The sequence below is a fragment of the Vulpes lagopus genome, chromosome X (assembly GCF_018345385.1).
Source record: "Vulpes lagopus strain Blue_001 chromosome X, ASM1834538v1, whole genome shotgun sequence".
NCBI lineage: Eukaryota > Metazoa > Chordata > Mammalia > Carnivora > Canidae > Vulpes > Vulpes lagopus.
In genome coordinates this window covers 122,973,626-122,990,122 of record NC_054848.1, presented here as the reverse complement: position 1 = coordinate 122,990,122, position 16,497 = coordinate 122,973,626, and the positions used below count along the sequence as shown (strand labels likewise).

The window sequence follows — 16,497 nt, the reverse complement described above, 5'->3', positions numbered from 1 at the left end:
AAACGTCTGCCTTCGGCTCTGGCCTTGATCCCGGGGCCCTGGGGTCGGTCCAGGCCCACACGCGGCTACTTGCTCAGCGGGGAGTCTGCTTGTCCCTCTCCCTCTGACTGCTGCTCTGCCTGCTGGTGCTCTTTCTCTGTGTCAAAGTCTTTTTAAAAAAGGAAAGGATATAAAATGTACACAGAAACTTTATAACTTACAGTGAAACTCACACAAGATTGCAGATAAACTTAAAATACACAAGTATTGGGCACCTGGGTTGCTCAGTTGGTTAACAGTCTGCCTACCTCTGGGATCATAATCCCTGGGTCCTGGGACCGAGCCTGGCATGGAGCTCCCTGCTCAGTGCGGAGTCTGTTTCTCCCTTTGCCTCTGCCTTCTGCCCCCTGCTCATGCTCTGTGTCACTATCTGTCTCTCTCAAATAAATAAAATCTTTTTAAAAAATATTTTATTTGGTCAGCCTCAGTGGCTCAGACCTCTCTCTCTCTCTCTCTCTCATGAAAAAATAAAATCTTAAAAAAGAAATAATTGCCATTTTAACAATATTCAGTACAGGGCACCTGGGTGGCTCAGTTGATTAAGCGTCTGCCTTCAGCTCACATCATGATCCTGGTCTCCCAGGATCAAGTTCCAGGATTCAGCCCTGCATTGAATCCTGCATTGAGCTCCCACCTCAGTGAAGACTCTGTTTCTCCCTCTAACCCTCCCCCCTCTCATGCTTTCTCTCTGATAAATAAATGAAATCTTAGGAAAAAAAAGCAACATCAAGTGCTCTGCTCCTGGACAAGGAATATCTTTGCAGTTATCTATGTTTTTTTTTCATGATTGAAGTATTTTTATTTTATGTACAGTGAGTCAACATTAAGGGGTTATCCTGGGGACACCAGCATAGCTCAGCAGTTGAGTCTCTGCCTTTGGCTCAGAGCATGATCCTGGAGTCCCGAGATCGAGTCCCGCCTCAGACTCCCTGCAGGGAGCCTGCTTCTCCCTCTGCGTGTGTCTCTCATGAATAGATGAATAAAATCTTTTAAAGGGGGGGTTATCTTGGATATCTGAATTGAGGCAGATGGGATGGGGATCTTGAATGGGATGGCTCATTCAAGGAGACTCATTTAATCCAATTTACTGAAGCTGGTATCCCTCGCAGACCGACAAAAACTCCGGCAGCACCTATTGAGGCAGTATTTCTGGGTCAGACTGCTTGGGTTTGAGCAGAAGTGGAAAAAAGGAACCCTGACCCAAGTTCCTTGGATGGCTCTAGTGCTGTTGTTGGTGAGCCATCCTGTTCTCTCTTGGATGCACTGAGGCAAAAAGCGCATTTATTTATATGTTATTTGATTTCTCTCATCTGTGTTTTAATGTTTTATGAATATTTTTATGTACATTGTTAGATTTATACCTAAGAACCTTAATTTTTGAGCTGTAGTTTTTCATTTCACGTCCATTTGTTCTGTACATCATTGCTGACCATCTCAGTTAATTTAAGCTGCTATCAAAATATCACAGACCAGGTGGCTTATAAACAATAGACATTTATTTCTCACAGTTCTGGAGGGTGCACGTCTGAGATTAGGGTATCTCTGGCAGCAGACTTGTTTTTTTTTTTAAGATTTTATTTATTTATTCATGAAAGACACACAGAAAGAGAGGCAGACACACAGGCAGAGGGAGAAGGAGACCCCATGCAGGGAGCCCGATGTGGAACTCAATTCTGGGACCCTGGGACCACGCCCCTGAGCCAAAGGCAGGCGCCAAACCACTGAGCCACCCAGGGATCCCCCAGCAGCAGACTTGTTGTATCCTCACTTGGAGGGAACGTGCTGGGGTCTCTTTTACAAGGAGACCACACCCTTATGACCCAATAACCTGTTCATTGGTCTGTTTCTGTTTTCATCATCTCAGGGCCCATTTTGTTACTGTTTTTACTTGGAGATTACCCATTTTCTCTAGGCTTCCAGTGTTCCAGTGTTCTATTAGATTTTTAAAATATTGTAAATTTTTAAAAAAGATTTTGTTTTATTCATGAGAGATACACAGAGAGGCAGAGACATAGGCAGAGGGAGAAGCAGCCTCTGTGCAGGGAGCCTGCTGTGGGACTTGATCCCGGGACTCCGGGATCATGCCCTGAGCCAAAGGCAGACGCCCAACTGCTGAGCCACCCAGGCGTCCCAAAAATTATTTCAAAATTTTATTTTAAATAGGCTTCACACCCAGTGTGGAGCCTAATGCAAGGTTTTAAACTCACAACCCTCATATTAAGACCTGAGCTGAGATCAAGAGTCGGACACTTAAGTAGCTGAGCCACCCAGGTCCCCCTCTTATTTGACTTTTAATTTCTATTCTCTTTTCCCCCCAGAATTGTCACAGTTGGTGAACCAATATAAATATATTATTAACTGAAGTTCATTTTCTGTCCAGTTCCCCTCTGTTCTAGCTTTGCTGCTCCAAGGTCCTGTGTGTGGCACCACATGACATGTGGTCATCATATCTCTTCAGACTCTTCTTGGCTCTGACAATTTCTGAGATTCTCCTCGTTTCAGTGACCTTGACAGTGTTGAGGAGGAAATGGTCAGATTTTTTTTTTTTTTGGTCAGATGTTTCATAGATTTAGCTCCACCTCTGTGATGGATGGCTGAGTGTCTACATCAGGCATTTGGAATTGTGCATTGTTTTCTACTCATTACAAAAGAAAAGTCTATGTAATACGTTATCTTTACCAGTGTGAACACCTGGTAGTTATTTTAGGCTTTGGTTTCATTCCACCAGTAGATTGTTTGATCAATTTATTCCTGCTGTGGCTCTTTCTGTTGTCTCCTATTTCCTTTGACATATTTTCAACTTGGTGGGATTTTCATTATTGGTATTCACTCACTTTCTGATACTTCAGGATTATCCTGGCTCCTGTATTCATTATCTTAGTTCCTAGTGCCAGCCGTCTCTTCCAAAAGCCCTTTTTATAGAGAATTGTATAAAAAAACTTGTATACCATGGGAACTAAATCTGCTCAGATGACAATGTAAGGAAATATATGCATGTCTTCCAGCCTATGTCTACACTCCTAATTTTAGAGATTTTAAAGAAAGATTTTATTTATTTATTCATGAGAGACACACAGAGAGAAGCAGAGACATAGGCAGAGGGAGAAGCAGGTTTCGTGCAGGGAACCCGATGTGGGACTCGACCCCGAGACTCCAGGATCACGCCCTGAGCCAAAGGCAGACACTCAATCGCTGAGCCACCCAGGTGTCCTGCAGGACCAATCCTTATATATGTTATCACACCCTCAAAATCAATGTAACAAAGTTTTCCTCTCATTAATTTTTATTTTTAATTATGGTAAAATACACATAACAAAATTTACCATTTTCAACATATTTTTTAAATTTTTATTTATTTATTCAACAGAGACACAGAGAGGGAGGCAGAGATAGAGGCAGAGGGAGAAGCAGGCTCCCTGCAAGGAGCCTGATATGGGGCTCGATCCCAGGACCGCGGGGGTCACGCCCTGAGCCAAAGGCAGACAGACGCTCAACAACTGAGCCACCCAGACATTCCATTTTCAACATTTTTAAGTGAATATTCACATTGATGTGTAACCCTCACCAGTATTTTTTCTCAACTCCATCCACACAGCATGATAATTTTAATTTTTTCACACCCATTTTTTTAGATAACAGCCATTCCCTGGGTGTGAAGTGGCATCTCACTGGGGTTTTCATTTTCATTTCCCTGATGTATAAGGATGTTAAGCATCTTTTCATGTGTTTGTTGGGTTTGGATTAGGCCATGATTTGTTGTATATGACACCAAATAACATTCAGAATTTAAGAAAATGTTTAGAAATGGAATATCTGATATGACTTTGATATCAGAATATATAAAGAGCTCCTACAACTCAATACCACAAGGACAAGCAATCCAATTAAAAAATAGGCAAAGGACTTGAACAGGATTTTCTCCAAAGATGACACACAAGAAGCCCATGAAAAGATGTTCAACATAACCAACCATCAGGAAAATGTAAATCAAAATCACACTGAGGTACCACTTTATATCCATCAGAACGGTGATTTAAGGGATGCCTGGCTGGCTTAGTTGGAATAGCATGTGACTCTTTTTTTTTTTTCTAGGATTAGTTATTTATTTTAGAGAGAGTTAGAATGAATGAGAGGAGCAGAGGGAGAGAGAATCCCAAACAGATGCCATACCGAGTGCTGAGTCCTACATGGGGCTCGATTGCATGATCCCAAGATCATGACCTGAACAGAAACCAAGAGTTGGACACTTCAAATCGAACGTGCCACCCAAGCACCCCAAGCATGGGACTCTCGATCTCAGGGTCGTGAGTCAAGCCCCACGTTGGATGCAGAGATTATTTAAATTAAGAAACTTAAAAAACATTTTTTAAAGGACACTAACAACAGTTGGTGAGGATGTGGAGAAATTGTAACCTGAGTACATCATTGATGTAAAATGCTGAAGTCACTGTGGAGAACAGCTTGGCAGTTCCTCAGAAATTCTAAACATAGAGTTACCATATGATTTAGCAATTCCGTTCCTAGGAATATACACAAAAACTTAGAAAACAGGTACTGAAACAACTTTTACATGAATGTTCACAGCAGTGCTGCTCACAACAGGGAAAAACTGGTAACAGCCCAAGGGTCGAGCAGAATGGCTGGGTGCGGTCCCTCCACACAATGGAACACCATCGAGTCACAGTAAGGGTTGAGGCACTGATACTGCAAAGTGGGCGAACCTTGAAAACACTATGCTGAGGAAAAAGGCCATGGAAAAAGTCACGTATCGTATAACTCCATTTCTACAAAATGCCCAGAAGAGGCGAGTCTATGGAGACGGGGAGCAGGCAAGGGCCTTCAGAGGGCCCGGGGGGAGCGACTGCTTAACGGGAAGGGGATTTCCTGTGGGAGTGACAATGGTCAGACAACATCACCATGTACTGAATGTCACTGAACTGTACACTTTGAAAGAGGGTTAAATTATGTGGATTTCACCACACTGAAAAAGAAAGAAAGAGGGGCCCCTGGCTGGCTCAGTCGGTGGAGCATGCAAGTCTTGATCTTAGGGATGTGGGTTCAGCCCCCACGTTAAGGGGAGAGATGGCTTAAAAATTAAAAAAAAAAAATCTTAAAAACAAACCAAGAGAAACCGTTGGACATCCTCCCCCGTCAGGGAGAGTCCCCTTCCCTCGCTGCCCTCAGTCTGGCCTTCCAGGCCTTCCATGGTCCAGCCAGCCATGTGTGGGGCCCTCGAGCTCCAGCAGCATCATGCACCCAACTCCCTGGAAACAGCAGCCGCATCAAGGACTGGGGTTCCCAGTCGCTGGCTCTCTGACTCCTTCAGAACCGGTGCTCAGCAACTTCCTCCTCCCAAGATCTCCCAACCTGGCTCTGCTGTGAATTGGATCTCAGAGCACACAATGTCCAAGGGTCATCTCATCTCCAAAGGGGGAAGCCAGAGTTTTCTGGGCACAGAGGTGTGCAGGCGACTTGCTCAGGGGAACTCAGAGCAACGTGGCCAAAGGGGCAAGCATGGCTCACCTCCCATCACGCAGCCTCCAAGGGGTGCATGTTCAAGCTCCAGCCCAAAGTTGGGTCTCTGCATGTCACTGAGAGAAAATGTGATTCACAGAAACAGTGTCTCCGGCCACGCAGAACAGGCGTCCCAGCTGTGGGTGGTCACTCGTCACATGCAGGTTCCCTGGGTAGCCACGAGGGCCACACAGTTGCTGCTCTGATACCAGCCCAGGGGTCAGCACCAGGAAGTGGATTCGAGCTATTTTTTTTAATACTCGGTTAGAACTAAAGATGTCTGCACCTCACTTCCGTCCACACCCTTCCTGCTCTCTACATGCTAAAAATACATTCTGGGTCCTGCTTCACCCCTGCTGACCACAGTCTGGCTCCTCTGAGGCTCCCCATAAACCCCCAGGGGCGCCACTGGCACGCAAAGGGGAGGGGGAAGCCTGTCTGAGGCAGAGGGGGCCTGTGCCTTTGGAAGCCTAGGGCTGCAAGTGCTTTCTTCTGCGTGGACCACAGGGGTCACCAGATCCCTAGGGGCAGGCACCTCCACCTCCACTTGACCCTACGTGTAAAACCTCAGCACCTCCAACCCCAGAGAGCCCGAGAATAGACTGACCCCATCCCTTTGTGCTCCTCTGGCCCCTCTCCCAGCCAGCAGCGGTTTGAAAGACCCACTGGACCCCTTCTAATCTCAGGAGGAGAGGGACCTCAGGAAGGCACAGAAAGAGGTCATAGCACCTCCCTTGCGTCTGCTGGGTGCAGGCAGACCCTTTAAGGTGGTGAGGGCAGAACAGGCTGTGGGCCCACACCCATCTTTTCTGAGGGGTCCGAGTGAAGCCAGAAAGCAGGGAGGGAAGTGGTGGGCCAGGGTGGGGTGCTGAGTGGCAGGATGCTGAGGGGAGGGGAGGGGAGGGAGGAAGGGGTCACCCGCTGGCCTCTGTCCAGACAGGATGTCTGTGCAGAGGCTCCATTCTCAGAGAGACTTTGGTCCATTTTCTGCAAAATGGACATTATGCAGCTGGCAAGTCGGAGCTCTAGATCACACCCAGTGACTGCAGAGGGTAGGAGCGAGGCCAACACCCTGAGGTCCTCATGCAACCCATTCAGCAGGGTCTTTCCTCTCACCATGACCGACTCCCACACAGGTACTTCCTTGCCAGGCATCCAGACTATGCTGGTCACCAGAAAGGCCATGGGCCAAAGTCGGGCTGGGCCCAGAGCTCCGTGTGCTTCCTGGGAAGGTAGAGGGGTAGCAGCCCCCAGAGCAGCCCAGTCACCACTGTTGCCCTCTGACTGTGGGGGAGCTGCCCTGGGGGGGTGCTTGCAGGGACCCAGTCCTCCTGCGGCAGGTAGGCAGGCGGCTGCCCTCCATGTAGCACATGCCCTGCTCCCAGCACAGCCCCTGGGAAGCCGGCACCAGGGCCCTCCTCCTCGTCCTCTGGGACCACTGACTGCCAGGGATCCACTGGGTCATAGGTCAGCCACGCAATGACCTCCTGGACACTGGACTCCGAGGCTCCTTGTGGGGAACTGACAGGGTCTGGGCTCGGCAGCAGGCCAGTTATGTGGGCCCCGATCCAGGTCTAGTACAGAGAGCATGGGGTGGGGGTAGGGGAAGGGCTCAGGCCGCATGTTCAGGACTCTCTCTGGAAGCAGAGAAGAGGAAGGACTCCTGAGAGTCCTTCCCTCCTCCTCCAAGAAGCTCTCCTGAAATCCTCGCCCAGAGTCCAAACAGTGACTGTGCTCGGAACATTCTATCTTACCCCCACGGGCCAGCCTATCAGTAGCCCAGGACCCTCAGTAATCCCCCACCTCACCACATGGTGCTCACAGCAGCCCGAAACAGGGTACAGGTAGTGACAGGTGCCAAGGACAGAGAAAGTCCCTGGCTGCTGCTTCAGCCGCTTCCATGGGCTACAGAGACTGTGCCCCTCTCCTGGACCCCCCACCCACACACTCAGACAGAGACACTGTCGGGAATGGCACCTTTGGGCTGAGGGCAGCAGACCTGGACCCCTCCGTGGGGCCACAAGAGGCCCCCCACCTCCTAAAGGGAAGTATTTCCTAGGTGAGACCAGGAACCACCACCAAATGGACCACACATACCTTGCCCTCTGTTACTGCCCTGCTCCCTGGAGAGCTGACCCATGGCTCCAGACCACCCCCACACCCACCCCACCCCTGAGGGGTCTAAATAACTTGGCAGGTGACATGGGTCTCCAAAGGAGGGCTGGGTGCGTGCAGCCCAGATGACCTCAGGGGTCCGGCCACCACCTGAGAGAAGGAGATGGCCTCCACCAAAGACAAGATGCTCCGCTTTAAGTCTCGAGTTATACTTTTGTACAACAATCCAAAACTGAAAATTGGACTCCCTTTCTAAATTATTTTCTGGGCTCCCTTTTTAGAGACACAATGATGAGGCAGAGGGAAGCCCAGCAATGGCAGGGGGATTGGGGAAGAGCAGGCCCAAGAACCCCAGGAAGCATCACATGCCATCCTCCACCCGCAGTGGGGAACTTGAAACCACCTGCTGGAGCCCAGAGCGCAAGAGCCCCCAGGCCAGAGGGAACTGGAGGGGTCTGATGTGAAGACCCCGCTGGTGGTGCTCACCAGGGCACTACAAGGGGGGTATGTGGAGTGTGCTCAGTGGCCAGGGTGCCAGCACGCTACCCAGGGGAACAAGGAAGGGCCAGGAGCTCCATAGCAACCACCAGAGCAGTAGCCCACAGACCACCGAGGGCCCCAAGGACAGCACCAGCACCAGACCCTCCCCACAGACATCTTCAAAGAAGCAGGCACAAGACACATGGCAGCTGCAAGACACCACCATAGTCTGCACCACAAAATGACCATCTACCTTTCAGGGGCTGCTCCCTCCAAAACAAAAAGAAACCCGCGATAGAGAATACAGCTAATTGTTTTGATGCATTTGAGACACAGTGTGTAAATTTAAACCCACTACGTATACCAAAAAAAGCTCAAAGCACTGACAAAGGCCCCCACACTAGCCTCCGCTCCCGCCGAAGCCCACATTCTGGGCAGGCCAGACCTGTGGGTGACCCCAGCCCCACTCCCACTCCTGCCACGGGCTGTGCATGCACCTGGAAGTCACCGTGGTGCACACTAGCAGGACTGGAAGAATGGAGCCAGAGAGGGTACGTTCTGGTAGAAGCTTCTCTTCATCCTGAGGCCAGGAGAGGACAGCTGGAGGCCTACGCACACCCAAGGGGTTGGGGGAGGGGGATCCTCGGAGGCCCCAGTTCCAGGAGGCCTGAGGTCCCGTGGGAGCTTCACTCCCTTCCAGCCAGAGGCAGCCCTGCCTCATCTGTGCTGCTGCCTCTCTCGCCTCTAGCTGGGGGCAGACCTGCTCTCAGGGCAAGACCCAGCACGTGCCCGTGCAGCCTCCTGGGCTGATGACCCCCTAGGGCTCCTTACACCAAGACACGTGTCCTTTACAGGGTGAGCTGCGATAGTGGGTTTAAGGCCACAGGGAGAGCCCTCGCGTGCTCCTCCCAGAGGGAGCCACATGTGTGTCCCTAGCAGCCAGGAGCAGCTCACTGCCCCACCTGACTCCTCCCTGAGCAACAGACCCACTGGCCCCCCACAAAGATGTGGCTCAGGACTCTGACGTAGCAAGTCCACCTCAGTTCCATGGGTCACAGCTCATCTGCCCCCTCGGCTTCTCTTCCTAAGGCCTGCCAATTCCCTCCACATGGCTCCCTCTCTACGTCTCCTGCTGGCTCCAAGCAAATCGACACCCTCTGGACACCACCAAGGCCTCCAGGTGGGTCCTCCCCCCACTCAAATCTATTCTCAAAATACAAACCAGGCCTTGTCACATAGTTTCACGTAGTTCAAGAGCTTTCCTGTGCTCCCAGGTCAAGTCCGGCCGCCACAGCCCACCCAGCCATCTCCTTCCCCACCCCCCACTCCCCCCACAACACCCCACTCTATCGTTCCCACTTCCTCGCATCCTTTCTGCTGCCAGTCCACACCCAGTCCGTCTCCTACGGGCCCCCTCCTATGACCTGACAGGGGTGATGGTTGCCAACGGGGCCATGCCTGTTTTGTTCTCTGGGGCATTCACCAGGACTCTGAGCACAGCAGATTCCCAAGACTGCATTTTTGTGGAAAGCGTTTAAACATGAGCAAACCACAGAGAACCTCCAAAGGCCAGATATGAGGATCTTGGGTGGCTTGGGCCCGATGAATTTGGATTCTTCTGGGCCTCTTTGGAGCCATAGGGCCCCCAACACACCCATCAACTGGGAACTCTCCAAGGGTCCAGGGCAGAGGCTTCAAAACCCCCGCCCCATCCAGGACCAGATGGTGGGGAGCGATGACCTGTCTGGCCTGAGATGCCCCACCTACCACACACCTACACACGCACACACTGACTCACATCTGCACACATGAACATGCACACAGAAACTCACACAGAGACATGCTAGCACAATAGCACGTGTGCACACAGACACACACACACACACCCTGGCTACCAACCTGGGTGAAAGCTTGAACACCGCGAGGTAGGTCAGGCTGGTCAGCAGCAGAAAGACGGGCACAGCAACAAGGGTACTGCTGTTGGGCTATCCCCGAAGCAAGAACAGGTGAGAACCTACAGGAAGGAAGGGCCCAGGGCTGTGGCCCTCTGTGGCACCAGGATGTTCCTCCAAATACACATGGCAAAGCACCCCTAGGAGTGCCCTGGGCCACACCTGAAATTTGCTCATAGGCCACAGGGATTGTGTCATGCCTGCTAATGAATCGCCCGCCCCTGGCCCTCACCTCTTACGTCTGCAAGGTCATCAGGGTCAGACCCCTTCACACCAGTTCACAGGGGGTCAGCCCTGCCCTCCCCTCAGGACAGGGACAATGTCCAGGCTCCAGAGACAGAAGCACAGGCCTGGTGTGCCACCCAGGGCCACACTCACACCAGTGACAGACAACAACCACAGGTTCTGAGGCCCAACATTTAGCAGGTGGTTGTTTCCTCCTTAAAACTCTGTCTCCAGGGGAGGGTGGTCAGCTGGGGCATGACTGCCTCAGGGAGGGGGTTCCAAGAGGGTGAGAGGGTGGGACGGTACGATGCACGAGTGAGGGGAGTCCCTCTAGGAGGGAGACCCCCACCTTGAACAGGGCTCTGAGGAGATGGGAAGCACACAGACTAGCGCCATTCGCTCCACTGGGCCTCACAGTGCTGCTCCTGCACCGTCTCCTCCTTCAGTGTGGCCATCTGGACACGCAGCCTGGCCTCATAGCTGGAGCCAGGGTCCACTTCTATAGCTTCAAGGGTGAGCTGGGTCACCCCGACAATGTGATCCCTGTGCCGGGCCTGCTGTGGGGCAGAGAGCAGTTAGCAGGCGGTGAGGGTGAGACAGGGTCCACTGACCCTCAAGAACCCACATGCACACATATACATGACCGAGCACATGCACGTGGGCACAGGTACACATGCACAGCACACGGGCCTACACGCACTTAATGCAGGTGCACTGAGCTGCTGCTCTCAGGAGAGAGAGTCAGCCCAGCATTACCTCCCAGGCCTCTTCCTGTTTCTTGAAGGCCAACTCGTAGCTGAGGATGGCGGCCAGAGGCTCTAAGGCAGGACTGACGCCCCAGGTCAGGACACAGGACCCAGAGCTGACATTGCTCTGTAAGTCCGAGGGAGGGTCCAACTTCACTGAAACACAGTGAGGCTACATGAGGGCATGTCTGTCAGGATGCCCAGAACTGGGAGGTCTGAAAGATGCTGGGATGGGGGGACATGGTCAAAGCCCTCCCCTCCCAGATCAGGGGCCTCACTGGAGGCAGGTCTCCCAGGGAGGGCCCAGGTGCAACACGAAGACAGGGAGTTCCTCCAGCCCCTGCAGCCAGACAAGGTGATTTCAAATCTTGCCCGCATCTTCCTTCACAAGCTGCTATGGAAGTGCCGGCCGGTGTCTTACTGGAGTCCCTCCTGCTATGACTGAAGTGCATTTCAAGTGACTCAAGTTGTACCCTTGCCCCAACCTGAAGTACTAAATCTTCATCCTCCTCCAAAGCCCTGCCTCTCCGGCAAGCAGCGGGCTCTTGCCCTCCCAGGGGCCCAGCCTGCTCCCAGCCCTGGGCCTCTCTTAGCAGAGATGGAGAACATTCACTGGGCCATGGAGGTTAAGGGCAATGGGATCTTGCCTCCCAATCCCCTTGAAGCCTCAGATGTTCCCTGTCCAGGTACCCCAGCCCAGGCCTCACTGTGTCTCCAGGGCAGGTACTGTGGGTCCACCAAGCTGACCTGCTCCTTCCCAGACACCTAATGGTGGAAAGTGATGGTGAAGTTGTCGGGAGGCACGAGCCCCTCCTCAGGCGGCAGCACCACAGTGCACCCGCTGGCCCGGAAGACATATCTATGCTTGCTGCCCAGCCTGGGGTTGCTGTAAAGGGAGTAGGTCGGCATCAAGGGCTCACGACACCAGCCCAGCCCTGCTGCTGCCCTCGCAGGGATCCCACCATCATGGCCCTCATGGAGCCTATCCCTTCAGACTCACCCGGTAAAGAGGAGCCAGGGACTGGGGCCCTGACCCAGCTCTGGGGCAGACCAGTGGCAGTCAATCCTTAGGACATTGTTGTTGAGGCAGGTGAAAGAGCCAGCCTCGAGCCCTGGGAACAGTAATGGCTTGGAGCCCCACCCCCACCCCCGTGGCTGCCTCAGGGCAGGGTTAGGGCCTGGCAGCTGACACTCTGACAAGGAAGTCCCCCGAGAATGATCCCAAAAGAAGGCATCACGGCACGGCTGGGAGGTGATGGGCTCTGACCCCCAGCACATGGGCGGGAATGAAGTCCAGGCAGGTCCCTGAGGACATGCCCAGCACCCTTCCCGCCAAACCCTTCCCTGTGGGGTGAGAGATGGCAGCCCTGCCCCCCAAGCTCTCCACCAACCCACCTCACACAGACACTGGTGCCAGCCCTCACCTCCTCCTTCCCCGTGGATGGAGACTCCGGGCCCGACCCAGGTGCTGACACAGGTGCAGATCAGGAGCCAGGTGCTCCACTCTGGCAGCAGGGCCTCTCTCTCTAGGGACCAGTCTGCAAAGGACTGGGCTGAGAGCGCTCCCCACGGGATGCTCCCCATGAGACCCACCTGAGGGCTGCTCCCCATGGGGCATGCTCCTGGCCGCGAGCTCTGAGTGGGTCACTGCCTGTACCATCACCACGGGCCGTGCAGAGATGGGGCACCACCTGCTCAGCTGTGCTCCTGAGACACTGACGCTCCAAAACACCTGCTGGCCACAGCGCAGACTCATGGCCACACTGCCCTCAAACCCACTTCTCCTGAAGGGTTCTGGACTCTGAGCCCGCTGTGTGCCTGAGTGTGCCTAGAAACATCCTATCTGGCATGGGCACCCCCTGCCGGCACAGCCCCCGTCGCTATCACACAGGGCATCTGGGGTCAGGGTGACCTTGTGCCCCAGTGCAGCACACATCAAACACTTGTGTCCCCCCAGCAGCCCCGCGAGGTAGACACCCTGTCCTTACTTACAAACAAGCGAGTCCCAGGGAGGGGAAAGCCTTGCCCCAGGTCACGCAGCCAACATCTGCACATGCCCTCCCCTGCTGGACCCGCAAATAAAGACCTACTCTGGTGTTCTGACCCAGGACTACGTGGAGGGTGGCAGTGCAGAGGCTGTGCGCTGCCCCTCTGTCAGCTCGGCTGGCCGCACCCTTGTTCTGAGCTACCCGCCCTACAAAGGAGAGCACCGCAGAAGAGCAGGGCCCTCGGTGTGGGGGGGTCCACCTGGGCAACAGAATCCCTGGGGGGATGGGAGCTTAGCTGGGGACAGGGGCTGCTGCTAGGAAGCGCCTGGGTGCAGGGAGGCTGCTGACGTCCTATCACCCCATTTGTAGCTCCAGATGGTGCGCTGATAGTTCCTAAGCAGGAAGCAGGGCCATCCTGGTTATGCAAGCCTGATGGCTGATAAGGAGGCAAAAAAGCAGCAGATGCACTCACAGACCACAGCACGCAAGCCCTCCAGGAGCCTGCACATGCTCAGGCAGCAGATGCCATGTCAACAGCCCAGGAGACTGTCCAGGTGCCCACAGGACAGACCCCTGTTAAGATCCATGCTCAGGAAGACTGCACCCCCATCACTTGGCACCAGCGGCCACAGCACGGGAGGCTGTAGCGAGCTTACCCCAACAGCATCTGTCCCCTCCTGCGCAGGGACAGGGTGGAGATGGGGGAGCAGCCTACCACAGCCCACAGTCAGGATGGTGATGACAGGATCAGATTGAACACCGAGATGTGGGGGGTCTGAGGCACAGCAGCCACTGTCCAGCTGAGAGCTGACCCAGGCTCTAGGTGGAGGGACCCCTCTGTCTGTGCATAAGTGGGCCAGCCCTGCCACAGGCCAATAGAGGAGCAGATGGTTTGAGAGCATGGGGTGGGGGAGGGGGGGGCTCCAAGAACCGCAGACCCCAGGGCAGGGACAGCTGAGAGCTACCAGTGTCAGGACCCACTCTGGGCGAGGAGCAGAGACCTACATGGTGGGATGGTCCCTGCTTGTCCTCTGAGAACTCTTTCCACAGAGAACGCTTCTGTCTACAAAGCGAGCTGGGCAGGGTGGGGCTGCCACCCTCTGAGAGGAGAAGCCAAGACCAAGGAGAGCAGCAACTCTTCCCCAACACCTGGCACCTCTATTCTCGGCACATGTTCAACCAGTGTCCACACAAGCCTGGGAGCTGCCCACCTTGTCCAGGGCACACACCACTGCTCTGCCTCCCCTTGGGGCTACCCACACATTTGACTACAGACACTGGGCCAGGCATTGTAGAAACCCCCATCCGCACGCTCCCTGGTCCTGGAACAGGCAGTGGGAGGACACCGGGAGATCTGGTCACAGCTCAGACAACACTAGACAATCTCGTAGGATGGCTGTCAGAGCAGGAGAAGGGAAGCCAGTATCTCCCCCTCAGGACAGTCCTGCTGGGGAGCACAGCTGATGCCACCATCTGGCACTGCCCTTGTCCCATCAGGTTGACACTGCCTTCAGCCCATGAGCACTCTGCTCCTTTCTCAGGACCCATCTCCTCTATGACCTCAGGGCCAAGGTCCAGCCCATGAGGTCTGACTGCTGGGGCCTCACGGCTTTCCTACCCTGGTTTCCTGGCCCACCACGAAGTCAGGGACCCCTGCCTCAGAATCCACACACACTGTCAGACCCAGGGGCAGGTCTCCAGACACACACAGCCCCTCACCCACCCTGGCCCCCAGGGGAATCCTGCCAGGGCAGGGTGCCTTGTGGCACAACCTCCCAAGTTGGCTTCACCTGATCCATTTACTGTCCCCTTTTACACAGACTACATTTCTAATGGAGTGATATCCCTGTCATTCCGCGTACCCACTCAGAAAGCTGGCAGACATAAAGGATTGGAGGTTGCTATATCAGTGGACATTTATTTAGCACTTTATTCCCTCTTCTGGGGAAAGAGGAAGCAATTCAAACCCTCATGTATTTGGGTCTTGGGAGGTGCATGTCTGGGAGCCATGGTAACAACACCAGGCCGGAGCTGTGGAGACAGACAAGACAGACAAGCTGAGGTGGGCCTCAGGTGGGCATGGACAGGGGGAGGGACCTAGGGCAGAAGGAAGAAGGGAGCCAAGGATGGAAGTCTGAGGGGCACAGGCGGACAGGGGCCAGTGGAGCTCACTCTGGGTCCCCTGCTGGCCTAACCCACCTCACACTATCCCCCCTGCCTGACTTCCTTTAGCATCGGGTGCCTCTTCCTTCACCAAGCTCTCTCTGGCCAGACCAGACACCCCCAGGCGAGGCCAGTCAGCTCATGACAGGAGCAAGGAAGCAGGTAGTGCTGGGGGAAAGGTCTAGAGTAAGGGTATTGACACAGTTCTGGGGGACCTGGGGGCTAAAAGGAGGAAAATGATGCACCTGCTCTTACCACAGGTCAGTGTTAACTGACCTTCTCTGCCCCGAAATGTCCTCATAGCTCCTTTGTAGGCACGTCAGCAAAGCTCATAACTATGCTGCCTCTTTATACCAGGCTCTTCCAGAGGGAGACCTGTCTGATTCACGTTGTGCCCCAACAGGGTAAGAAATGATGACCTTGCCTCTAGATAGCGTTAATGCTTCAGACCCCTGGAAAGAGTGCTCTGGGACATGACTTAAGCACGAACCCTCATATCCCCTTCTGCTTGGCCAAGTTGACCTTCCTTCTGGGATCCCACCGTCACCTGCTGCCTATCCACAGCCCCAAGGGGAGATCCCCAGACTCTGGCTCCTCTTCTGCCCGAAGGCCCCCCTCCCAGGACATAGGGTTTTAAGGTGTTTTGCCAACCCCAAGACTGGTACCTCATCTCCACTCATGGTCCTTACAGCTCAGACCATCTGGCCCCAGAACAACCCTAGCCCAGTTATTGAGGAAGAAAAGTCTCTTCCACACCTAAAAACTCTGCCTAACAAACTCAGTACTCTTCCCTCTGCCCAGGAATACTCACACCTAGAAGTGACAGCCTGTCATTCTTTAGCAAATATTGCCAAAATGCTGTCTCTGGGAGACACCCAAGATAAGGACACTGGAGGAGGTAAGACTAGGGTGATTCTCCCCACTGCTTCCAAGGTTCATCCACAGGTTCTTCCCAGGGCCCGGGCTGCCGGCCCCTCTCTGCCATCGGCTCAGGCTGACTTGACTGCCAGACTCACCTTCCCAGATGCATTTTCTGGGTCCCATGGCAAGTCTGAAGGGAACCCAACCCTCCAGACCTGGAGATGACCGTTCCTGTGTTTGCAGCAAAGCCTCTCAGTCTGATTCAGGATATAACTGCAGTGAGCAGTGATGTGAGCCCCCCATGGCAGGCTTACACAGGCCGCCCACATCTGAAACCATGATGCAGAGCAGAGCAGCTGTCCCAAGTGGGCCTGACAGACGACTGCCACCACTAATAATAAACCTGGGAATTAG

General features: G+C 53.6%; 1 protein-coding gene across 1 annotated transcript; it reads right to left on the bottom strand.

The window, feature by feature from the left end:
• Positions 1-6,634: 6,634 nt before the first annotated feature.
• IL9R (interleukin 9 receptor) lies at positions 6,635-16,266 on the bottom strand. The gene is given in 12 exon segments (XM_041740528.1): positions 6,635-6,819; positions 6,822-6,858; positions 6,861-7,127; positions 8,646-8,670; positions 8,672-8,728; positions 10,048-10,122; positions 10,632-10,882; positions 11,082-11,227; positions 11,779-11,957; positions 12,072-12,183; positions 12,496-12,609; positions 16,239-16,266. Coding segments are annotated over 12 exon segments (1,476 nt in total).
• Positions 16,267-16,497: the final 231 nt, after the last annotated feature.